Source organism: Ascaphus truei, chromosome 1 (assembly GCF_040206685.1).
Source record: "Ascaphus truei isolate aAscTru1 chromosome 1, aAscTru1.hap1, whole genome shotgun sequence".
In the NCBI taxonomy this organism is placed as follows: Eukaryota; Metazoa; Chordata; class Amphibia; order Anura; family Ascaphidae; genus Ascaphus; species Ascaphus truei.
The window spans coordinates 158,469,816-158,497,456 of NC_134483.1; the positions used below are offsets into that span (position 1 = coordinate 158,469,816).

The window sequence follows — 27,641 nt, forward strand, 5'->3', positions numbered from 1 at the left end:
ACTAATCCTTTCACACTATCCAAGAATATATCCAAAGAAATTGGTTTGGGAGTGTTACAGTACATATCAATTTCCCTTTTTCTTTTCAGTATATTTTCACTTGAACATACGTTTTTTGGACTATATATTTTTCTTTTTTCCCCATGTGCTGTAGGCATTTATTGCTCTAAAGATCTACAGCAGGGCACCGCTTCTCGGCGCCCCGCTTTTCGGCGATCCGCCGATACGGCGGTCGCCATGTTGGATCCTAAGTCGCGCATGCGCAGACCAGGTGGTTGCGCCCGGCACGTGCGCGCAGACTGTAGGTCGCGCATGCGCAGAACGGCAAAAATGCCGGTTTACCCATTCCCAGAACTGAAAATTGCCAGATCCGCTTCCTGGCGATTTTCACTATACGGCGGGCCCCTGGAATGGAACCCGCCGTATACCCGGGGCCCTCCTGTACATTAAACTTTTCACAATACTATCCTTAAAGCTGCAGGGAATGTGAGATATTGTTAGATTGTTATGTTTAACTGGCATTCACAGTAGATTTAAAACAATTTTGCACATTGCACTTTAATTATCGACATATTTGTATATTATACTACATTTCAGGTTTTATTTGGTATATACTTGTTAGCACAGGTTTTTCACATATATATAGCCTCGATTGAAGGCAAAAAGGTTCCCGACAAACATCCCAAAAACAGCTAAGCCTAGACGTGAGCCGACAGCACTGTAGTACGTTGCCTTAAAGCCCAACTGTAAACATTTTATTTTAACCAACGAAAAAATACAATAAAATGTGAACATTCTTGCATTCTCTTCATGAAATACCTGTTGTGTTGCTAAATGTTTGAAGAGATGCAAGAAACGGAAGGTTTTAATAAAACGGTCCCATTCTCACTTAAGAGCGCCAGGGTAAAGAGTGGTTTTGGCAGTATGCCTTCGAAATCCTTAAAAATCAACATAACTACACAGTAAAAAAAGGAAGGCATAAAGGGTAGGGGCATTCCTTTCTGGATTACATGTTATTTATATGAGTAACGTATTCATATGCCATGGAGGGACATTTGTGGAAAAACATGCATATAATTTACCACAAACTAATAGACTTGAGGAAGAAAACAAATGCACTTCCGCTTTTTTTCCTGTAAGGACCCAATACCCCCCTCCCCTACCCCCATTTTACCAAACTGCAAGTCTAGACAAAATAAATAATTTTACGACCAGAGATCATAGATTCATAAATAATAAAATCATATACTACAATGTCAACTCTTTGTTTTGAGGAGCACATTTTTTTATTTTTGCAACAGATTCTCCAATTATCTGAATAGATCCAGGTTCATGTATGTCCTGGAGTCACAACTGCATTTATATATAAATGCTACTGATGGGGAGGGGAAGACGGGAGGGGGGGAGGGGAAGACGGGAGGGGGGGGGGGAAGGGGAGAGGGGAAGGGGGGAGGAAGGGGGGAGGGCTCATGGAAGCACTCAGAGTCCATTTGGGAACATTACACTGTATAGTTATAGATCTACACGGTATTAACATGTAACACAGTTTCTCCCCCCCTCTGGAAGATATACTAGTGGTTACTGCTGTTTGTGGTGCGTGCATACCTGTGAGGGTCCAAGAGAGCTGAGAAGTCCGCAATGGTGTGGGGAATAGGACAGGATTTTGATGATCTTTATGATCAACTCAGTGTGTCAACGCCTCCAGCTCCAGTGGGCTCCAGGATTTCCAGAGTCAAACCCCCACTAGGGCAGATTCCTTTCATACCTCTACCCAATAGACATAGCTCAGGCAGGGGTATGTGAAAACGGATGCTTTATTGAGCAGTTACTGCAGATGTTACACAGTAGATGCAGATAGGTCACCGAGGATCTCAGGCCTCTGGATGGTACTGGGCTCTCTGACAGTCTGAGGCCTCTGATCTCTCTGGCCCAGTCAGCCCAGGAGGGACTGACTGGCTTGGCTCACTCCCAGCTTGGAGGAGCAGCACACACCTCCTCTCCCTAGGAGGGGTGGAGGAGGACTCCCTATAATTTAGTACTTCCTCTCTGATGCACCAGAATGGGAGGGCACAAGGTCTGTACCACGACTGGTTGTACACAGACCCTTGGGCCACCACCTCTTCTGTCACTCAGACTTAGCATGAGGGGGTGGGTGGGGGGGGGGCTCAATGCCCCTAGGATAGCCTGCCACAGCCTGTAGCTATCATGACAGGAGGCAGTCTGGACCAGCCATGCTACACAAATATTACACACACAAATAAACACGCTATACAAATTAAGTATACAAGTTGTTTTTTTGAGCTTTGCTATCACCGCACAAAGAAACCTCCCCCATTTGTGTTCACAAATTCACAGTGTGGGGGGGGGGGGGGGGTCCCATTTGGCAGAACAAACCCCGCGGCTTCTACTGTCCCCGGAGCTGCAGCATTTTGCGCCTCTTCACGCAGCTGCAGGGACAGCAAGTCTGGCTACATCTATGTATGCAATGTATGAAAACAGTGCACACATCCTCATAGTACACACATGTAATGTATTACAAAAAAATCGGGGGTGGTTCTGTCCAAATTTTAAGTTGTTTTAAGCAACCACAAGAAAGGATTTTATGCTACAAATCGTTGCATTCTCTATACATCTTAGTCCTATATTATTATTCAGGTTTTTCTGAAAAAACAAACCTTTCTTGCCAATGACAAAACTGATGTGATTTCATGTTTGGGGCGATCACAGTGTTACAGCCCGAGATAGGAGGGTGCTGCTACACATCAAGAAGAAAAATACGGAGAAAGGCCACAGGGGTCAAAAGACAAAGACTATTCAAGCCCAGATACCTTTTTTTGGATACATGACTTTAGTGCTCTCTCTCTCTGATCTTGTCATGAAGTAGCAATTACTATGAACTTGAAATATAAATCGCAGACATATCACGAATTTAAAGAAATAAGAGAATAAAGGTACTACTGCTTTCACTGGTACAATTATAATTAAAGCACTGCAGCCACCCACTTTGTAGTTATGAAAAACAAAGGCCTCTATTATAAGACATCCTATTAGTCACTATACAGGAACAATGAAAGCTGGCACAGGAATGAACAGGATGAAAGCATCGCATCCAGCAGCATTACCAGATTTACTTACAGCAAGATAAAGGTCAACCAATGTAATTCTGCTGTAATAACTCCTAAAGAAAGCACGTAAAGGAGAGAAAGGATTCAGGTTGAAATTTTGAATAAAAGGGGCGAAATTGGCAAAAGTATGTAGTTATGAATTTTGTTTTAATTGGCTTCTTTACTAACAATTCACAAACATGCAGTATATATATTTATAGATGTTTTGTTATCCACATATAATAGCAGAGGCGCACAAACTTATTTTGCTGTGCCCCCCTCTACCCCCCTGCCTTGCTCCCTCCGTTCCTGCGCGTCCCCCCCTAACTCGCACGGCGTCAAATGATGCAGAGGGGTCGTATCCCGTCACATGACCCGCGGCATCAAGGCAACCGTGATGTCATTTGACGCTGCGTTGCCATGGTCATGCGTCCCGAAGCCGGCTGAACCACCGTAAGTAGAGGTTGCAGAGGACTTGCGCGGTCCCCCGGCATTTAATTTAAATGCCTCGGGGAAGAGCGCAAGACCTCTGCAACCACCTGTGCCCCCCCCAAAAAAAATCTTGCGTCCGCCCCCCAGTTTTCGCACCCCTGTAATATAGCACCTGTACAGGAATTTCAATTCACCATTACTTTATTTAAAATTTTAATAAAGTAAATAAGATTTTCAGAGAACGGAGGCTTTATTATAAGATGACTGTGATAAGTGCATAACATAAGATATGGGCCTTGAGTAGAACTAGTTAGAGGCCAAGAATTGGCTAAGTGATGGATTCGCATAGCCCATAAACTCTGAAGAGCATAAGTGGTTAATGGACCACAGCAGATCGCAAAATCGAAATAGTTAAAAGTAACTGTTGCATACAAATAATGATAGAGACCAATAAGGGGCAATTAGGATCCATACGTTTAATTTTCTTCAGGAGGGTGTGGGTATACACCTGTTTTTAACCCTTTCAATGTTATTAATATGCAAAAAAAAACAAAACAGTGCATTCATCTGGATGCAATTGCATGGATTATTCCCCAAAACTGGTGTGGCCTTGGGTCTCAAGGAGAGCATTGAAAAATACTGCTGTACAGGGAGAGAGAGTACAAACAAAGAAAAAGATAGCTTGTTATAGTAGTGAGAGTAGGCCGTGAGTAGGAACAGTTACATAGAGAAGGAATGTGAGAGTAACAGAAGGAAAATAAAGCATATTCTAGGTCTGGGGTACGCATACTGGGGGGCGCGCGATTTTCTGGAGGGAGGGGGGTGGGTACATTTGTGGGGGACAGCCACCCGTTATCTTACATGAACTTTTTGCTCAATAAGTAGGTTTTTGTTTTTTTTCTGAGGGAAATTGCAGTGGGGTTTACACGTTCACTAGTTTAGGGTGGTCACTGTCTAGTTGGAGTATAGTTAAGGGAACATGTGTGTTATATATTAGACAGACTATTTACAATCTATTTGCCATTTATGGTGTGATAATTTAAATACATTTTTCATTAGCATCCCTAATCAATGAGGAATTTATTGTTTAATTTAATAAATATCATCTAGCTTCCTTTTTATGGTGTGTTACAACATGCCCGGCATGAGGTACTATCATAGCCCCCCACAACTTTGCACAAATATGGCGTCTGTCAGGCGCTTTCCTCCACATGTAAATGTTTTTTTTAAGATGCTGGACAAAAAAATGTTTTAATGGACAAAAAGAGGAGCGAAGAAGTACCGACCGGAAGGTCCCTGCATCATGTAGTCAATGCTTTAATAATAATAAAAGTGTGAGTAGTACCCTATCAGTGTCTGTCAGACCAATGATGTGCTAGAATAAGCCAGACCGCTTGTCCCAGTTGTAATGTGGATATGACAGGTCTAAAATCAATTTTAATAGCTATACATTAAGATAAAGGGGACCAATAAAGTGAGAACAATAAAATGAATTAAATTGAACAGCACTGTGTGGGCTGTATAATAAGTTAACAAACATACAGAACCCCAGCAAGCTCATTTTAGGAACCCCTGAGCCCCCACAAAATATATATGTATATAAGTGTCAAAAAGGAGCTCTAATATGTATAATGTATTACATTTGCCACGCTCAATACCTCTCCTTTTTGACACTTGTATACATATATATTTTGTGGGGGCTCAGGGGTTCCTAAAATGGGCTTGATGGGTTTGTGTGTGTTGTTTGTTAACTTATTTTCAGCTGTCTCAGCTGTTGGGGGTTGGTGGCTCCTCCTTCCCAGGTTTTAAGCCCGCCCCTCCCCACTTCCCAAGTTAGTAGGGCTTTTTAATTTTACTGGATATAGATCCACTGTGGTCTTTCTCCCTCCTAATAGAGGTAAATGAGAATTGTAATCCTAATAGAGGTATATTAGGATTTTATCTGGTAGTGTTAGGACCTGTGAACTGGGTCTGCCTTGTCGTGGCTCACAGGTTTACAACGCTTTGGCCAAAGGCTTAAACTAAATGACCCCTTTTGAAGAGAATATATAAGTACTTTACTGTGTATTTTTGTCATATTGGATGTAGCATTGGGCTTCTCTGTTGCCTGTATAGTAAGTGCCTATGTACGGCAGCCACAACAACATAGGTGGCTGTAGCATAATACAGTATAACCCATATGCGACACCCAGGTAGCGATATCCAATGCTATGGGAACGGAACCGTTAAATTAGATATCCCTACACACATATCCCTAAACACATATCCCTACACACATATCCCTACACACATATCCCTACACACATATCCCTAAACAGCCTAGGGTTGTGCTCCTTTCATGCACTCTTTATTAGAGGCTCTCTAGTTCCATTGAAGAGCCCAGAACACAACACAAAGTCCGTTTGGGCACTATTTTGCCCAGTAATAATTAAAACTATATATTTTCCCGATTGCCCTTTCAAAAGGTAAATACATATTTCTTCCCGTTACAGCCCCAACAGAAAAAACATTGACAAGCTAAAAAGTCTACTGTAGATGATGAAATCTTCCCTACCATAAGAAAAACTAAAGTGCTGAGAAGGCAAAAACGTAAGAACAGAAAGTGGGATTTTAAAAAAAAACGTTCTTAATGGTTTATGTGAAAGAATGCAAAAATGAGTCTCAGTAATGGGTCAATAAATATCCCAAATCAATTCACTGCAAACTGCTAGGATGACTTTTTTATTGCTTAAAGAAGCAGGAATTTAGCAACATAAAGTAGCTATAATTATTTCAGGGGCTCTGATAATGCTTCTTGGGTTTTTATTTTCTAAGTAAAAGAAACTTTTTAGACGCTTGTAAGAACACAATCGTACTCTGCACTGCTTGGTGGCATAGCATGTTCAATGTGGATTGTCAGAGAAAGTGCTTTAATGGATCAGTTCCGTTTAGAGTTATTATATTGGAATACAAATCTTGATTTCTATCACCATTACAGATGCAGCCAATGTTATTACTCCCCTAACATCCCCCCCCCTTCCTCCTCCACCCCCCCCCCCCACCCCCACACGCACACACACCTTACTAGATCCAGCAGTGCGGCCAGACCAGGGGCGGCCACCTTCAGTCCTCAAGGGCCACCAACAGGTCAGGCTCGAAGGATATCCCTGCCTCAGCACAGGTGGCTCAACTAGTGGCTCAGTTACAATAACTGAGCCACCTCTGCTGAAGCAGGGATATACTTAAAACCTTAGCTGTTGGTGGCCCTTGAGGACTGGAGTTGGCCACTCCTGGGCTAGACCATACTCCACTCCCACAATTAACAGCCATTTTACATTTTGTTTCAACATTGTTGCTTATTCCCAGCAGTTTGTAAACTCTCAGGATCAGGGCCCTTGTTACCCTCTGTATATTTTTACGCTGGCCTGTCCTTAATCGTAGGTCATTAAGTTTATGTAATTGATGTCAAGTTATTCCCCCATTGTACCGCGCTGCAGAATGTTTGAAGTTACCAAATAAAGGGTAGTTCTAATAATAATAAAACTCCCACTGTTACTACAGCTGTCTGCAGCGGTGGGACATACACAACGTGCCTGCGGGAGAAGCAACCATTGTATTAAACTGCATGCGCCAGAAACGGGCAGGGCTAACACTCAGCTGCAGGAGCAATCCAAAACTTTGGCTACATCTGTACATATTCTGACCAAAGGAAAAAAATGTCTTCACTTAATACAAATGTCTGTATTTATGCTGTAAGAACAGAAATGGAGAGGTCATTTTCAAAGCATGATGGAAGTATGACTTTGCAAATATAGCGGTGGCTGGTCCAGCTAGCTCTCTACCTCCCATGTCATGTAAGTTCTAATAAGATGTAGACAGTGACAGGCTATGGGGGTTTCTGCCTCCTCATTCTGACTTTGAGTGACAGGAGTGGAGTTGACACAAGGATCTGTGATAGCCAATGGTGGTACAAATATTGGGCCCTACCTCTTTGAGCTGCAGGAAGGAAGTGCCTAAATTATAGGTGAAGTTCAGCCCCTTAGGGGTGAGACCTTCAGGTTGTTCGAGCCTGTCCCTGCATGGGTAGGATGTGTTTTAAATGTCACCTCCCGGCCGGGAGCGAGACATGTGCCCAGCCCCTCATGGGCTGAACACATAACCTAATCCAACTAGGCCTCACCATTACCCACAGGCCAGTACCACCAAGAAGCCAGGGATCTACCTTACTAACTGGAGCATACGCTGCAACAACATCAGCAGTGGCTGCTCTAATAAAGAACATCCTCATTTGTACTACTGGCTTGCTGCAGTCTGTATGGAGGGAGGTAACAGAGTAAGGACTGTCATAGCGGGGACCCCCTTCAGCCTTGCTTGAGCCCTTTATGTCTGGAGGCACTGACACAGAGAAGGTAAGAACTAGAGAGATCCCCAAGAGTCTGCCCTGTACCCCCCACACCATCTCGGGAAACTCATCTCTCCTGTACCACGCAGATAACAATCACCACACCAAGCAGTCGCATAGCCATAATCTCACAGAGAAGGGAGGGGGGTGAGTACATGTGCTACACAAATAAACAAAAACTGGTAGTTCAATCCCTCGAGTGCTCCCTTCTTCAATCAGTATCACAACATGTTGCTTTTTGTTGTCAGAACGATTAAAAAGCATTGATAATGCATAAGCATATTTCAGAACACTGCAAAGCCGTTGTTTCGTTCCAACCACCCACCCGTTTCATTTTTAATTTCAATGCCGGCTAAGTTAGGTTATTACTCAAGCCATTTTATTTGTATATTGCAATCAGAATGAAACCCACGTTGCCTTGCAGCCCCTAAGGCATGCAAAGATTACAATGATATGGATCATAGGCTGTAGCACGTTTTTTTGGCGAGAGATGTTGAAGAGCAAACTGAGCTATGTGAGGCAGGACTGCTGAGCGGAGATTGTAAATGTAAGGTATCCTCATATAAATTACAATGTAAAATGCTGGTATTAGGTATGTGACGGATGAGCAGATGAAGATTCACACAGAGTAAATTAATTACAAACTCGGTGATAAACAGAGCTGCAACTTGAGCCGAGGATAATGAAATTGCATGCCTTTTCCCCCCCTTAGTGTTCCTTTTGTGCAGCAAGATATATTCTAGAAAAAGTGTATTGTGATCATTTCCCTATTCAGGATGAAAATAATAAAGTTGCCAAAATTCCTGGGAGAAATATGTATTATCGTTGTCACCAAAGACATTATAATGTTTGTCAAAAGTTTTATGTCAAATTAAAATACTAAAACCAGGGAAGAGAGAATGCAGCCATGACATGCAAGATCAGAGAGACACCAGACAAGACCAGGTAATGTAGACAGGGCCTCCGACAGGGGGGAAGAGACGGCACAAGTATCCCAGGCCCGGTGGCGGCGGGTGGCCCTGTGGCCGGACAAAGCAGTTGCCGCTGGGCCCCAGCTCTACCCACCTGCAGGCCTCTCTCACTCTGTCCCACACCAGGCCCTCTGACGTCAGTGCGCAACGGGCCTCTCTGATGTCAGTCCGCCGGACGTAAGCTTGGCCCCCGCTTTTGGCGTGCAGCGCGATGAGTGGGACTCCCGGCGCATGCTGCAGTCAGAGGGTCCGGATTGGGACAGAGAGAGATATAGGCCTGCATGTGAGAGCCGGGCCAAGCGTCAACTGCTCTGCCTGGCCGCCACCTTGCCCCCCCCCCCACTAGTCACCCTCTCTCGACAGTCGCCACCTTCCCGCAGCGGTCACCCCCCTCCCCCCGGCAGTCACCCCACCCCCTGGCAGTCACCAGGCCTGGTCTGACCATCACCAAGGTAAGTCTATTTTTTTAATATATATATATATATATGTTTTTTTTTTATATATGTGTATTGTGTTTTTGTTTTGTTTTTTAATATGTATTGGGTTTTTTTTCAATATGTACTGGCTTTTTTTTTAATATGTACTGGGATTTTTTTAAATATCTACCGTATTGTTTTTTTTTTAAAATATGTACTTTTTTTGTTTTTTAGATGCATTGGGGAGTTTTTTTATATGAGCATTTATTTTTGTTTTGCAGTGGAGGGGGGTTTATATGAGCATTAGGGGCCATTTTTATAATCATTGGGGGCCTTTTTTATATGTATTTGTTTTTTATATATGTATGGTGGGGTTATATGTATTGGGGAGGCGTTTTTTGTATGTATTTGGGGGGGTTTGTATATATTTGGGGGTGTGGGGGGGTTTGTATATATCTGAGGGGTGGAAATATTTTGTATGTATTTGGGGGTGGGAAGATTTTTGGTATATTTTGTGCAGGGAATTGTGTGAGGGGGGGAGAGAATGGGTCTGAGTAGGGGGATTAAGTGGGGTAATTGACAGGGGGGAGGAGGGGAGAGATAGGACAGAGGGGGTAAGAGGAAAAGAGGGAGTAAGTCAGACGCAGGGGAGAGAAATACATGTGAGGCGGGGGGATTGAGCGAGTGGGGTAATTAATAGAGAGAGTGAGAGGTGAGACAGAGGAGAGAGAAATTATGGGAAGAGGGAAGGAAATAGAGGTGAGAAATGGGGCACAGGGGGGGGGGGTTAAAACTGTAGTCCTGGGCCCCGGGAAATCTGTCTGCGGCCCTGAATGTAGGCAATATGTTTTTCAGTGGGGTGAGATTGAAGCTTCAAAATCCAACATTACCACAATTAAATCAGAGAACACGTGAGGGGGTGGGAGGGGGTGAGGAGGTGGGAGGGGGTGGGGAGGTGGAGAGGTGGTGTAGGGGCAAAAGAACAAAACAAAAATAAGAGTTTCCAACCTGCCACATATGACATCATTAAACCTCCTGTACAGCAAGAGTGAGAACGAAGATTTCAGTTATTTCTTCATGTTCACTTTATAGACTGCACAGCAAAATTAGAAGATGAGAAACAGGTCTTTGTACACAGCATTAACTTAATTGCAATCATGGCTGCAATTGATCGGTACGTGACACATAGCATGAATATTCTACTATGTTGCATCTCATTACAGAATGAGGTGTTCGACAACTAGCCATAATCTCAAGGTTTTGCAGGAGCTTTCTTGCTGATACAGTGAATTTAAATAGACAAAAAAGTGCAAACGTATGTGGTAAAAATCAGTGTCAGTCTAACTAGTGACCAATAGATTCAAATCAGATGCTGCCAAAAACAACTGCGATCTCCCAAAGCACAACTACACAGCATTCACCAAAAGGTGTTAATGGCTCAAACTGATGTGTGAATTATAGCAACAAAGTAAAAAATGTGAACAACCCAGTGAATTCAATAGATAAAACACACTGTTATCACATGTTAATAGCAGCTCTGTGGAACAGGATCCTCAGAAGTTGATGCTCCATGAAGAACCTCATGTGGGGAAGAAAACACAAATGCAAGCGATATGGTGCATTAACGTTTCACTCTAATACACAAACAACACGGGGGAAATATACAACTCCCAATCTCCCCACTTGTAACAAGCAGAGAGTGACTTCAGGCGTACTCCTACTTCGGACCCGTCCGCTACCCGTCTTGCATACGCTCACGTGCACGGCTTCCCTGGTCTGCTTCTCTCACTCGCAGCACATCCGGGTCGCCTGACGTCAGCGGGTCGAGTTGCTGGTAGGGTAGTACAGTGGCCTCCAAAGTCCAAGGCGTTTCGCCAGTATGTCAGCTTCTACTGGGGTTCTATCATACTTCTATTCACAGCGTGTATTTATACTCTACATCCCCACAATGTAGATCATCTCAGCTGCTAGTGATTAATTAGTACTGTGGTTCAGCTCCGCAATCTTAAATTAAGCTACTGTATTGCACTGTTAAAATGCTGACAACCACAGTCTATTGTTAGATAGTACCAGTATCATAATACTATCGCATGATGTTATAAAGAGAAGTAAAGAGAAAGTAGACACACCTGCAGGCATTTTTAATCTGAGTTGTGCAATACTGTCATCCAAAACCTATGTCAAACTAGGTGTACTTTACAGGAACAAATCATCCCTAAGTCTGCTGGTCAGAAAGCGTATCGCACAGCAGATGCTAATGCCAATTATTGACTATGGAGACATACAGTGGCGGCCGCCTTTAGTCTCCTGCGGCCGCCACCGCTGGATTTTTAAAAACGCTGGCAGATGCGGCGTTTTTTCCTCCGGTTTAGGCGCAGCGGGCCCTTTCAATGTTAAGCGCCATTAGTGCTGAACGGGAAGTGCGGCTGACACGCGGCCAAGTCCAGTAGAAACAGAAAACATCCCCGAATGTTTACGGGGATGTTGGAGGTTTAAGGGGGCCGTGACAGTAGTACACGGCTCGGCATCCCACACCCAACTTAGCAAACTTCACACCCTCTACAATTCAATATGCTGTTTTGTTCTCCAATGCAACTACAACACACATCACTGTGAAATGCTCAAAGAACTAGATTGGTCATCACTTGAGTCTAGTCGCAAAGTTCATCTTTCCTGTCCTGCTTTTAAATACTTCCTGGGCAAGTTACCCATCTATCTGAACAAGCTCATCCCGACCACATGCAACACTTATCTGAGATCTGACTCCAAAAGACTGTTCATGGTCCCAAGGTTCAGCAAAGTATCCGGCCTCCTTCTCTTACCGTGCACCCCAAAACTGGAACAATCTACCGGGACTCACAGCCGCCACCAGTCTTAAGTTCTTTCAAAACTAAAGCTGTCTCACATTTTAAAGCTGCAGTTCAAGCTCCCGTTTTTTTTTTTTTTACTTCAATAGTTTCATGTGGGCAATCTCTACTTACCTAAAGAACTGCATAGCTGTCGGTCAATTCGTTCTCTGTCTATTGATCGGCAAAGTTTGGCGACATCTTTAAATATGGGGAATGTGAATGGTTGCTATAGTAACAAGCATGCTTGTTAAAATAGAATACAAGAAAATTGGTCTTAAAAGTTGCTTTTTTTTTTAAAACAGAAAATGCTAAAGGTATTTTTTCGTACTACAGAACTGATTTATTAAAAAAAAAACACATGCAGGATATTGCTTGAACTGCAGCTTTAATCTGGTCTGTAACTGTTACATACACCTATAATATATACACTACCGACACACTTTATTGAAGTGTGGTCGGTACCGCAAGCCGGGAAATCTCCCGGCTTGCTAGTGGCCGCCCCTCGGCGTGCCGCGCGTCATAGACGCGCGGTCACGCGTCATCGGGAGCGTGCGCCCCCTGCACGCGTGTCCAGGGGCTCCCCGAGGGAGCCCTGGTGTCCCGCGATCGCGGGACAGCGGCAGGGGGTTCCGGGGGACCCGGCGGACCCGGCAGCGGTAGGGAGAGCGCCCCGATCGGAGGGCGCTCTTCCGCTGCTTCGGCGCGCGCCCGTCACACTCGGGCGCGCGCCAGGCTACTGCTGCGGCACAGAACGGGCAAATGCTCGAATAAACTGTGCCGCAGCAGTATTATCTCTAACAGTGCATGCAATGTCTTGTATATAATGTATACCCTGTTCACTTATGTAACTATGTATTTGTAACCATGTATTATTTATTATAACTCTATGCCCAGGATAAACTTGAAAACGAGAGGTAACTCTCAATGTATTACTTTCTGGTAAAACATGTTTTAAATAAGTATAGATCAAAGTGCAGTACTCAATAAGGGCCTCAATTTTGCACCCTCTTTGGGCCCAAATTTGTTTAAACTTTTTCTTGATGCCAGTAAATTTCTTAGAAAATTAACATTAAAACATTATTTTCATAAACAAAGTTTGGAGTACTCAAGAGAATATAGCAGTTAAACCATGCACAAACATATAAATTCATACATTCCAACTTAAAACCCAAATCCACCTTTTTTCCCCACCACTGTAAGTGGAACTTTGTTGAGACATTTCAGAAGATGGTTGTTAATGATTTTGAGAAGATGTACGAAGGAAGAAAGAAAATCAAATTTAAATTTAACGAAAAATTAAAATACAGCGTTAAAACAATTACAATCCAATAGGGAAATAGTCATTAAGCACGCAGATAAAGGTGGGGGAATTGTAATTACGAGTGTAGATTACTACTTACAGGCAGCACAGAGGATTTTGGGGGACACCAAGACTACCAAATCCTCCGTAGTGTTCCCACTACCATGTTCCAGAAAAGATTGGAAGGTATTCTTTCATATGGTAAAGACTTGGGCATAATAAGTAATTCCGAGTACAACTATCTTTTCAATAAATTTCCACAGTTACAGATATTTTATTTTATCCCTAACGTGCACAAAATGTTTATTAAATTCACCAGGGAGACCGATAATTTTGGGAATTTATTCCATATTCCAGAATTTATCGTAATACATTGATTTTTATCTACAAAAGTATGTAGCAATCTACCCTCCTACCTATGTGACACTACCCAAGTGATCAATTTATTGGATCAAACGAGTGGTAGAACGACTACTACTTTGTGACCTGTGATGTCCCAGCACTCTATACCAGCATTAAACATATGCAGGGTTTAGAGGCTGTAGAGACATTTATTCATATATTTTATCAACCAGTTGAATCAGAATCAGATTAATCTTAAATGTACTCATAGTTTGAGTGGACAAGAGATTCAATTCTTAGATTTGAACCTTTACATACACGAAGGGAAAATACATTTTTAAACACCTTTCATATCTGTTGACTGCAATACGTACATTCACAGAAAGAGTTGTCGTTATAATAAATGGTTGGATAACATCCCCAGATAAGATCAGGAGGAAATGTACCCTTGATCAAACTTATCAGGAGCAATCCACCATTTTGAGAAAGGGTTTTTTAGAAAAATAGGATAAAAAAAAAATTAGACAATGTAATACAGGAGGTAATTAGAATGGAAATAAAAGATATTTTATAGCCCAAAAAGGACAACTGAGTACCTTAAGAAAATAACATGTGGCCAAAAACAAAAGTGACAGTGAAAAAAGGAACATGGTTAAAGAGTAACCCCAAAGGGTGTTTTATTCATCTGGAATGTTTGGCGTGTAAATTTGGCATCAACAAAAGCAAACATTTTACCTCTAGAACTACAGGAGAGGTTTTTACCATTTCAAATTTAATAAACTGCAATACTGACTTCGTAGTGTACCTTTTAGAATGTCCGTGCGGCCTCCAATATGTGGGAGTACAACAAGAAGATTGAAAGTTAGGATTTTGGAACATGTGAGAAACAAGGAAAGGTCTAGAGTCACAATGTTTCTTTACATTTTAAGATCTGTCAACAATCAGATCCAGGAAGTCTAAAATTTATAGGAATAGATCATATCCCGAGAAACTGTCAGGGAGGGAATCGAATTCAATCTATTTCCCAAAAAGAGAGCTTTTGGATCCACAAACTGAAAACCTTGAGACCTCTTGGACTAAATTAAGCCTTTGACATCAATGCCTCTCTCCCATGTTATTTCAATGATTTTAATGTAACCTCTGATACAATTTGACTTAACTACACACTTTATTTATAAAAGTTCTGGCAGTATTGTGCCATATACTGTAGCTTAGAACAGCGGTGCGCAAACTGTGGGGCGCGACCCCCAGGGGGGGCGCGACACTGCCGACGGGGGGCGCGGGGTTTACAGAAGCCCCGCGCGCTTCCCGAAGGCACTTATATTAAGTGCCGCGGGAGCTGCAGGGCCTCTGTAAACCTAACTTACCGTGGCTCCGGCGGCTTCCTCCCTGCGTCGCCATGGCAACGCGGCGTCAAAATGACGCTGCGAGGTCATGTGACGTCACGTTGCCACGTCATTACGCCGGAGCGCGGGTAAGTTGGGGTTGGGGGGGGCGCGGGAGTGAGGGGACAGCCGGCAGGGGGGCGCAGGGAAAAAAGTTTGCGCCCCCCTGGCTTAGAATATAATTGTACCTATTTTTATTCTATTTAAAAAAATTTATATATATATATTTTTATATCATTTTTTTTCATGTTTATAAGCGATTCAACGTTAAATTTACATCAAGAAAGTAGTTTATATTTATTAACATGTATTTTAATTATTTATAGTTATTTAATTAAATCAATGGTTCCACTATCTCTGTCTATCGTAATATTTATACTTACTTATATTTGCCCAATCTGGTTCCTTTGTCCTAGTAGTTTTCCTCAATACTATAATGGTTCAAATAACATCATTGAATTATCCAGAGTTAACTATTTACTTGGGATTACTGTTTACAATTAATTTTTTTCTCTTTTTCTTTTAGTTTTCACACGAGTGATTATTTATGTAGTGACTCATATGTATTATTAGTATTGTGTTATTAATAATAAAACGTAATATTTTTTTTAGTCATTTAATAATTGCTTTAGCAAATTAATTATATTACTGTATGCATTTTTGTGACATTGTATAACATCATGCGATAGTATTAGTAAAGTGGTACAATCTCACAATAGACTGTGGTTGTCAGCATTTTAACAGTGCAATAGTTTAATTTAAGATTGCGGAGCTGAACCACAGTACTAATTAATCACTAGAATTAGCAGCTGAGATTATCTATATTGTGGGGATGTAGGGTATAAATACACGCTATGAATTGAAGTATGATAGAACCCCAGAAGAAGCTGACATACTGGCTAAACGCATTGGGCTTTTTGAACTTTGGAGGCCACCATACTAAACTACCGGCAACTCGACCCGCTGACGTCAGGCGACCCAGATGCGCTGCGAGTTAGAGTAGCAGACCAGGGAAGCCATGCACATGAGCAAGACGGGAAGCAGACAGGTCCAAAGTAGGGCTGGAGTACGCCTGAAGTCACTCTCTGCTTGTTACCAGTGGGGAGATTGTGAGTTGTACATTTTCCCTCTGTGTTGTTTGTGTATTTGTGTAAAACGTTAATGCACCATATCGCTTGCATTTATGTTTTCTTCCCCACATGAGGTTCTTCATGGAGCATCAACTTCTGAGGATCCTGTTTCACCTGACCCAGGATGCATTTAGTGAACCCCAAGCTGAATCTTCGCCGATCGATCACGAGAATGGATCGATTGGCAACTTAGCTAATCAGTTGTCAGTGTGTAGCTTGTATTAATGCACATATTGAATGTTTTTTTTTTTTAAATGACAGCTTGAACTGCTACTTTAATGTATGCATTGTACAGTGTGTTCTTTATGCAGTGACCCTGCTTATCTGTTAAATGGGTTCTCCTAGCACAATCTAGGTAATGCATGACAAACATGATGCCATACAGTACTACAATGGAATTTTACTTCACACACACGTTTTGTATAGACAATTTCAATATGATCAGGATAAATCATTTTACAGCATGTTAAGTACTGTAGTTATAAACCATTTTCCCATTTGTTCATAGATCATTGATGGGAGTTTACGGGCCAGTCTCTTTATCATTTGGTGCAATGGAGTTAATGTATCCAATGTATGATTGGCAAGGTTTTATGTATATGTTAAGTTGACAGTGCAGCGATGAGAATGCCCAAATGTACATTTCCTTCTTTATACATATTTAACGATATATTTACATTGGTCAATTTAAGTATTATTTCACTGTAAATGCACTTCATTTCTACTTACCAAAAAAACATTATTTTTCTGTTGCTTCTTTTTTACCTGTGTGAAGAATGTTTGCTGATATTTTTTAGCAGTGCAGGTTAAATTACTGAGTTGCTTTTTAAGAGAAATCAGTTGCTGAAAATGTGCCTGGGAAAGAAGTTAAGATGGCCACTTCCATTCACACGCATTAAGACAACAAAAGTTACCATGGTACCAGTGAAGCAAGAATAACAAGAAAAATATTAAGAGCTACAAACAAATAAGAACATGAACTATCAGGTTATGTGATGACTTAATTTAAATGTCTTCTGTGGAGCATGGCTGCTTTAACCTTTTTGCTACCCATGTGCTGTACCTGGCACCTCATGCAATGTTTGCTTATTTTCTATGGGGAGATGGAGTGGTGGATACTATCAGAAATTGAAGTGTAGCCCGCTAGTTAGAGTTAAGGGAAGGGCGGGACAAGACACGATGTGATCTCTACCAAAGCGATTACATGGGCACGATCCTGGAATACTGGTGCTGTCAGGTTTCCCGCAGCGTTATCACATACTGTACAGTAATAGGGTGCATTTTTTTTTTCAGTTTTAGTTGGTAAGCTATCACCCATTTGTGTTCTACAGCAGCAAGTATTCTTTAAATGTGTTTTTTCTTTTGAAGATGCCGCAAAAATTGTCTCGTCACCAAAAATAGCAAAAAATTCTGGAGAAGCACTTTACAAATGATGATGAGGATGAAAGACACGTAGAAGTTAATTTATAAAATTCATAAAAATAAAAAACGATCCTGAACAAGACTGTACATAACAGATACATATACTTAGCAGGTTATTAATTTAATTGCAATTGTGTTTATTAGGCACATTGACTTCAGTGGGAGCTTCCGTGTGATAATGCCATCGTCGGCACTAATGCAGTTTAATGAATAATACCCTTAAAAGGAATGATCTGAAAAACTGACAAAACCAAAGCTTTACAGTACCTTCATCACTTGCTGCTTGTTCTTTAACCACTGTCATCTGGGATCTACATGGAGGTTTGCTCAATGGAAGCCTCCAGCTCTTTGTGGTCCTTTGACTCTCTGCTTTGCTTTCTACCCGACTTGTAACCTAAAATAAACAAAAACGTCTTTGCAATAAAAAATATAAAAAAAAAGTCTATCTTATTACGACTAAAGGTAAAGAAAGTAGTTTGCCTTCATTTAATGGGGATTTTTTTTTCTTCATTAACTTTTTTGTTTTTAAGATAACAGCCTTTAAGAGCAATGCCTACTACATACAGTATGTGTATGGATTGTAAAATCATAGCTACTAAAAAGAATAAACCCTAATAAAAAAAAGGACCAAAAAAATTCCACCTATCTATTGAGCAGACTACACACGTACAATGATTCATCCTGAGAAATGTCAACCCACATGCAATCTGACGAGCTCTGTAACGTACTAGATTGAAACTATAAGGATAAGTATTATCATTATTTCTTATAGCTAGTCATTTTTCTGACTGCTGAATTATATTTTACATGCAAACCAGTCGCACACTGCAATACAGGGCAGAATCATTGAAAATAAATACAGTTTCTGCTTGAAAATAGTTTGCTGTTGTGCATGCCTCAAATTTTTAACTTTTGCAAACCTCCCACTCATTTCCAAAAGTGTATTGGCATCCAATTGTAACATTATACAAACAACACCTTCTTCAGTCTTCCCTTGTGTTGATTGATAGAGGCTCTCCTCAGAGCAAAACAGTGTGTGAATGTGCGTCCGTATACATGTGTCCGTATACATGTGTCCGTATACACACACACACACACACACACACACACACACACACACACACACACACACACACACACCCCCCCCCTCTCTCTCTCTCTCTATACCTCCTGCAGTTCACACAGAGGTTCAACAGGGGGAGGGGGGTCATACACACGCACAGAAACACAGCTCCCTCTGCACCTCCTGCAGTTCACAGAGATTTGAGAGGGGGGGGGCTGCTGGGCAATGTGAAGATCCCTAGAAGGCATCTCCAGCTGATCTCTCTGCACTTCCTGCAAGGGGTGGGGGGGGGGGCGTGATCAGAGCCATACTGCTGCATCCCTGCCAGGCATCCCCAGCTGATTTCTCTGCACCTCATGGAGGGGAGCACTGCTGTTTGCTCCATAATCGGAGCTATGCTGGTTGCTGCACACTGTGAAGCCGGCATCTCCAGCAGCGCCCCCTAGATGTTTTTTTTAATTTTAATTTTAGTACATTGATTCTAAGACGCATCCCTATTTCAGACATGTGACAATGGGAATAAAGGTGTGTCTTAGAATCGAGGAAATACGGTATAGATACATATATATTATATATATATATATATATATATATATATATATATATATATATATATATATATATATACACACACACACACACACACACACACATATATACATACACACACACACACACACACGGTCGGGAGAGTTGTGGGTGGTTGCAGGGGCGAGAGTCGCCCGTGCTTCTTGGCGGGACGTCGGGAAGGGCGCCGCCCTCTTAGTTAGGCATGCGCAGTGCAGTCATTCATGTGCAATGAGGTGTTGGAGATGCGGCAACCATTATAGAAAGGCTCTGCAATGGGAACTACATATCCCAGGAGCCTTAGGGGCAAATAGTCAGGTGACAGACAGCAGCCAATAGGGCTCCAGGATTCTCCTGCTGGGGAATAGATACATTTGGTGTGCTAAGATCCACGCCAGTCTACAGAGGGAGCTGAAGCTGAGAGGTAGTGTCTAGGAAACTGTACTTTCCTTGGACTAGGCCTAGCTTACCCACTTAGTCCTAAGGTAGGCCCTGAGACCCAAATCAGATTGTGGCTGGTATAAGGACAGGCCCTTTAGATAGGGACACTATTAGCCTCTTTAGTGATAGTGAAATAACAGGACACAGCTGCGCTGGCCTTAGGTGATCTGGGACCAGATCACCCATCTATTCTAAGAGACATTGTACATGGTGGTCCAGTCCATGCGGGACCCACCCAATGCAGAGGCAAAGGCGTCACGGTTCATCACTTAGGAACCGTGGATCCCATCTTCATCACTGTGCGCCCCGATGTGGATGCACCCGGCAGGTATCTCACCTCATCAAGTGCACCAACATTACACAGGCCAGTTGGGCAGCGCTGTCTCACACACATGGGAGGTTGAGTGACTCTGTGGACACCAGGGTGGTTGGGTGCCCAGGGGCACCTTAATACTTGGGGGTAAACCCAGCGAGGGTGAGGACACGGTGCAGGGGGAAGCACAGCGAGTTGGTACAACCCTATAAGGCTTGTATGTTTTGTAGTGAGATTATTACTATTCTGTGCAGTAAAATGGTTATACTTACACAAGTGTGTTTTGTTGCATGGGGTTCCTGTAACGGGGTAATTCCACATAGTAGAATCCCGTAAAGGTTGAGGCGCTACCGATCATCGATTCAGGTACACCCCAGGTTCCTAGCAGCGGAGGCTCAGGTTTCCTGTGAGCCACAGGTATCGCACCCACATACACCATAGCCACAAATCTCCCAGGGGGTGGGGGAAAGTGCGCTACATATACATACATTTTTATATATGTGTGTGTGTGTGTGTGTGTGTGTGTGTGTGTGTGTGTGTGTGTGTGTGTGTGTGTGTGTGTGTGTGTGTGTGTGTGTGTGTGTGTGTGTGTGTGTGTGTGTTTTCATGAAGTATGAAACAGCACTTTAAAATCGCTGTACATAATGTTTCCCCGTTTAATTTACAAATACAAATCATACCCATTTTCTCTATGAATTAAAAGAGGGGTGTGCCAACTTTTTTGCCTGCGCCCCACTGTCTGTTCCTCTCTTACCTTTTATCCAGCTTCATCTGACGCCACGACAATTTGGCGACATGTTGCCAGAAGCCGCTGAAAACAAGGTGAGGCATACAAGGCCTCGCGCGCGCCCCCCCCTCCCCCCCAAACATTTAATTAAAATGCTTTGGGGAAGAGTGCGGCGCCTCTGTAACGCCACCCCCCTCCCCCCCCCGAAAATGTTGCGCCCCATTAAATTAAGAAATAAGACACAGGGTGTTTAAAAGTTCCTGTGCAAGCTGCAACATGGCTCCCATCACTCACAAAAGGCAGAAAAGATTATAAGGGCTTGAAAGCATTTTCTCACTTGAAAAAACAAAACAAAAGCCCTAACTCCAATACCATTCATTGTGGACCACAACGTTTTTGATCAGGGCTTGTTTCTCATTGAACAAAGAATGCAATGACAACTTCAAAGCTGCCATGATAAAGCATCTATTCAAACATTATAATTATGGCCATTTGAGAGTCCAGGCCACAGTACATACAGTATATGTGGTTAGGATAGAAAAAAGAAATGCAATTTGCAATAAAGTGCCGTGTCTAAACATGACATTTTAAAATATTTCTTTACACTGGGCACCAATTTATTTGAGAGAACATGGTCAGGGAGAAAACTGACTATAACACAGGAAAGAAAGAAGTCTGTATTACGTACAAAAAAATAATTGTTTTTCAAGTGAGAAAATGCTTCCAAGCACCTATCATCTTGTATGCCATATCTGCCTTTTGTGAGTGATGGGAGCCATGTTGTAGCTTGCATAGGAACTTTTAAACACCCTGTGTCTTATTTCTTAATTCATAGAAAACATGGGTATGATTTATATCTGTAAATTGAACGGGGAAACATTATGTACACCGATTTGAAGTGCTGCTTCATACTTAATCATGAATACCTCTATGCCCATGATATGTAGCCTGTCATACATGATGCTCACTGTAGCCTGGTGATTTATGCTGATAGCTGTTCATTTTACAAGTACAGCAGACTGGCTGTCAGGGTTGTACAATCAAATCCATCTTGGTTTATAATGATTAATGCTCTGTCCGTTTCAGTAAATGAGCAAGTATAATACCATCTCTGAAACATTAATGAGGTTAGTGCTTATACTGTTAAAGATCTGCCAACAGCTGCTCAGTGGTATTGAAAATAAAGAAAACGGAAGTGATCAGTTCCCACACATACACTGGGTGTTTCACAGACCTTTTTCCCATCATTAATCGCGTTAGGAACTTCTCCAGGTTCCAGGCCATTTTCAGTCATCTCAAGGTCACTGACATCTTCCTCACTGGAGACGCTGCTAGTCTCTTCTCTCTCTAGACTCTCGGCCTCCGAGGGCTCATACGGCTGTGACTTGTGGCGTAATACATTCTGTTCTGCCTCCCCCGCTGATTTTGTGCCCTCTTCTATTTTTACTTTAGTAGATGGGGACAATTCCTCCAGACCACAAGCAGACAAACGGAGGTCACAGTTATCCTTTTTTTCGTGTTTTATTTCTTGTTCTGGAGGGCTGGAAAGTGAACCTGCAGATCACAAACATTAACTTTTTATTTAATACGGTTCAATGGCATATTGTTGACTGCAAATTCTCGTTTCTAATTGCCATTTCCGGGCAGGCTGCAGTGAAACCTAGTCAATTTGCATTTTTGAGACTACAATCAGGTAACTAATTTAAACATCCCCAAAATATAGACTGTAATCTCTTCAAAACAGGGCCTCCCTTTGCTTTATGTTGTCATTTACCTGTTGCATTTATTCCATTGTAATGTATTTATGTTATACAGCATTGTAATTTTGTAAAGAGATATATATAGATATATACACACACACACACACACACACACACACACACACACACACACACACACATCACACTCAATTCCTGACATTGAGTGAGCATATGTGCAACTGTTCTTTTCTTGTTGTGCATTAAAGCAGCTAACCCCATTTATTTATTTCACCTGAACTGGAAGACCATGTATGGCCCCCGTGACTTCTGGGGATCCACCAGTTTCCAAGACAACAACAAAAAAAACCTACAAATATGGTGGTATCGGCATCTCCTGGTGGAAAATCTGGGGAACTGGGAGACCCCGGAGGTCAAGGACAATGCTGATCATTTTCACAATGTGCAGCTTTAAACTAACACAGATTATGTTGTATATATAGGTTTTTTTTAAGATTAGACAGACTTCCCCTACTCATGTGCAAAACACAACATAGATGTATCTATTTAATGTTGGTCCAAAGAAAGTATCACAACAAAATTCTATGGGGTCTTGGTTACAGGTTTAAAGGAGCAATCCAAGCTGTTTTGATTTTTTTCGTCATTTTTAATACAGGAATGAAGCAGGGTGTCTCCTGCGCTTAACCCCATTAATTAGCTCTGGGGACTCCCTGCTTCCGCAGATACTTACCTCCGAAGGGGGAACCGGCATCTCCTGCAGTTTTCTGCTTCCTCGTCACATGGGCCAATAGGAAGCTGCACTGAATGATGTCATGGATTCTATTAGCCAGCAGGGCTCAAAGCTTTGAAAAGCAGCAATATAGTGAACCCAGGAGTGGCTACCGGCAACCACTATGGAGATTTCTCTGGAAGCAGGGGGTTCCGGAGCTGGAATTAATGGGGTTCAAATCAGGAGACCCCCTGTATTAAAAATGACGGGGGTGAAAAAACGCTTTGATTGCCTCTTTAATGAACCTAAAAAATTGTAGGCTTTGTACCATGTACAAAAAGTTAGAAATCTCACTGGTCTCTTATGTCACATAAATGACACTAGACAGAATGATAATTGAGACTACAAGATGAGACTTGTGTACATAGCTTTTGAAATCTTACATTACCTTAATGGAAAATGCTCTTCCATTACAAATGTATCACAACCTTAAAACAAATTTACTATTACACTGGGCAACAGCCGTCATTCTGTGGTTTCACCACCGCTGGTCACCCCAGCAGTTCGCTCAGTTCTCCCTCTCAAGGTGACCTCAAGGTATATTATACCAACATCGGAGGTTGCATGGATCACTAAACGGAGGTTTGTGATTAAGAATTGTGTGGTTGAAGGATGACTAGGCTTAACAGCTGAGGCGCTGCAGTGCCAAAATTAAAGGCACAATATATTTGAAAGCAAGTGTTTGCAGCGTGAAGGTCCCATTACCCACTTTTTCCTGAGAAGGTCACACAGAGATAACAAGAAACTCTGAACTTTATTATAAGACATTGAATATCCCAAGGCTCAGGCGTATTGGAACTTCCCCCTGTATAGACACAGAGACATTGCAATAAACCCCATCTCTTCTCTTTGATCATTTTGAAGAAATTGACTGTTTACACATTAAAGTTTTTTTGTGCTGTTGCAATACATATACAGTTAGGTCCAGAAATAATTGGACACCGACACAATTTTCATAATTTTGGCTCTGTACGCCACCACAATGGATTTGAAATTAAACAACCGAGATGCAATAAAAGTGCAGACTTTCAGCTGTATGAAACGTTTAGGAAATGCAACAATTTTCATACACAGTCCCCTTATTTCAGGGGCTCAAATGTAATTGGACAAATTAACACTATCATAAATAAAATGTTCATTTTTAATACTTTGTCGAGAATCCTTTGCAGGCAATGACTGCTTGAAATCTGGAACGCATGGACATCACCAAACGCTGGGTTTCCTCCTTTGTGATGCTTTGCCAGGCCTTTACTGCACCTGCCTTCAGTTGTTGTTTGTTCTTGGGTCTTTATGCCTTAAGTTTTGTCTTCAGCAAGTGAAATGCATGCTCGATTGGGTTGAGATCAGGTGATTGACTCGGCCATTGCAGAATATTCCACTTCTTTGCCTTAAACTCATGGGTTGCTTTCGCAGTATGTTTTGGGTCATTGTCCATCTGTAAAGTGAAGCGCTGTCAAATCAACTTAGCTGAATTTGGCTGAATCTGAGCAGATAATATATCCCTATACACTTCAGAATTCATCCGGCTGCTTCTGTCACATCATCAATAAACACTAGTGACACAGTGCCATTGTAAGCCATGCATGCCCATGCCATCACACTGCCTCCACTGTGTTTTACAGATGATGTGGTATGCTTCGGATCATGAGCCGTTCCAAGCCTTCTCCATACTTTTTTCTTCCATGATTCTGGTACAGGTTGATCTCAGTTTCATCTGTTCAGAGAATGCTGTTCCAGAACTGGGCTGGCTTTTTTAGATATTGTTTGGCAAAGTCTAATCTGGCCTTTCTATTCTTGAGGCTTATGAATGGTTTGCATCTTGTGGTCAATTTGCTCTTGTGAAGTCTTCTCTTTATGGTATTATGTATTTATAAAATATTTTACCAGGAAGTAATACATTTTACAGTTACCTCTTGTTTTCAAGTATGTCCTGGGCACAGGGACATACATGGTAGACATGGATAATGATATGCCTACCTCCTGGAGAGTGTTCTTCACTTGGCTGGATGTTGTGAAGGGGTTTTTCTTTACCATGGAAAGGATCTTACGATCATCCACCACTGTTGTCTTCCGTGGACGTCCAGGCCTTTTTGTGTTGCAGAGCTCACCAGTGCGTTCTTTTTTTCTCAGAATGAACCAATCTGTTGATTTGGCCACTCCTAATGTTCCTGCTATCTCTCTGATGGATTTTCTTTTTATTTGCAGCCTAAGGATGCCCTGTTTCAGTTGCATTGAGAGCTCCTTTCCCCGCATGTTGTGGGTTCACAACAACAGCTTCCAAATGTGAATGCCACACCTGGCAATCAACTCCAGACCTCTTACCTGCTTAATTGATGAAATAATGAAGGAATAGCCCACACCTGTCCATGAAACAGCTTTTGAGTCAATTGTCCAATTACTTTTGGTCCCTTGAAAAAGAGGGGTCTACATATTAAAGAGGTGTAATTCCTAAACCCTTCCTCCAATTTGGATGTGAACGCCCTCACATTAAAGCTGATAGACTGCACTTTAAGCCCATATTCATTATTTAACTGTAACTTGAATTTATTTTGGTACACAGCTGAAATAACAAAACTTGTATCAGTGTTCAATTATTTCTGGACCTAACTGTATACTAACTAGACAACAGTATGTAATAAATCTACATGTTATTTTGGAAAATTATTGCATGTGTTTCATTGTGAACACAATTGATGCTGCACACCAAAAACAATATGTGCCTTTCTAGGAAGCAGAACAAATGTCTGAAGGGGCGCATATGCGGCTTACAGGATATTTATAACACAATATTGCAAGCAACCCCTGCAATTTATTGCACTTCAGGTTTTGTTGCATAGCAGAAATGTGTGGTACCATAACTTCAAACATCTATGACTTATCAGAGAAACATAATCAGTCCTTATCTCACCTGGGGCCTGGATATTCTTCAATAAGCTGTGATCCAGATGCACTTCTCTAATGTTCTCCACATCCCCAGAAGGCTCTACTTTGTTTACTAGCTCTCCTCTTTCTGTGGCTTTTTCATTGACCTTGAAACCATCTGTAGCTGCTTCAGTAGCTATGATTTCTGCACCGACTACCATAGCTGGTACTTTCTCGTCCTCCAGAGTCCTAAGCCTCTTAGAACGAGATCTGGTACGCCGAAGGCTGTAATGGAAGATACTGATGTCAGATTAGAAGGTCTGGCTTGGATAAGATAAAACATCTCCCAATATAAATGTTTTTTTTTACCTTAATAATCTAGCACAAAACTGTCATTTTTTCCACATGCTGATAGTGTTTAGAATGTATTATGTCACAGATCAAAGACCGATTTCAACTTCCTAATCCTCTATGAAAGTTCCTCAAATTCGCAAATGTAAGGATAAAATGACCTTTGGTAACTCATTCATGACAAAGGTGAACATGAATCTCATCAAAGGACATGCAATCATAGAGAAGCTATGATCTGATCTATATACAAAACTCTTCTGATTGACTTAAAATCACAAATATATATGCTGTTCTTGTGCTTTAATCAATTACTGTGTCAGTTTTATTCATTCAGCAATCCTTTCGTGGCTTGATCTGTTAACTTTGTGATAGAGCAATGGATGTTCCACTTTCAGTAGTGGCAAAAGGATGTGAACAAATATACTGTTGGAGACACTGAAGCTTCATAAACGAGACTGCACAGCAGAACGGATTAAAACGCTATCATGCAAAACGATACAGATGTGCAGAATTGTGCTGCATTTTGCATTTTAACATTTCTCTTAAAGAAACCACATTTTTTAACCAGTATACACCTGGTGCTTTAGCTGAGACAATATCAAGCCATGATAGAGCACAACAGACGTTTATAACTGCGATTTTGTATGAGGAGTATGTCCTTTTATAACCCCCTGGAGGGTCATATATTACATCTCCTATGCTGGTTTAATACAGGAATACCCTACTGTAGCTCAACAAAATTGGAAATATAATTACAATAAAATGTTTTCATCTTGCATACTATGCAAGGATATAACTACATAACTACACTTTCCCAAATTATGTAAAGCACTAGATATATTCTCTTACAGTATGTGTATATGGATGCAACTTCCACCTCTCGGGACTATAGTGTCAGAGCGACATGTCACTGAGATGCATTGCACAGCATGCCCATCCTGCCCTCTGAAGAAAGACTACACAATGGTGTCTTTTTGTCTACTACTTTATTGCACAAAAAGCTGCCAAAAGCAGTGTCCTTGCTGCTTTGTATCTGCATTGTATAACCATTGTTTCAGCAGCCATTCCAAATGAACAAGAACTGCTCTCCGGTGTGTC

General features: G+C 41.9%; 1 protein-coding gene across 1 annotated transcript in view; it reads right to left on the reverse strand.

Annotated features, from left to right (window-relative positions):
* The window catches only part of KDM4C (lysine demethylase 4C), a 418,437-nt gene that overhangs the window by 130,241 nt on the left and 260,555 nt on the right, over positions 1-27,641 (reverse strand). Inside the window, exons 10-12 of the mRNA XM_075596483.1 lie at positions 26,239-26,477; positions 22,078-22,397; positions 18,000-18,126 (exon numbers count right to left, since the gene is read on the reverse strand). Coding sequence (XP_075452598.1) covers positions 18,000-18,126; positions 22,078-22,397; positions 26,239-26,477 — 686 coding nt within the window. The remainder of the gene's footprint in view (positions 1-17,999; positions 18,127-22,077; positions 22,398-26,238; positions 26,478-27,641) is intronic.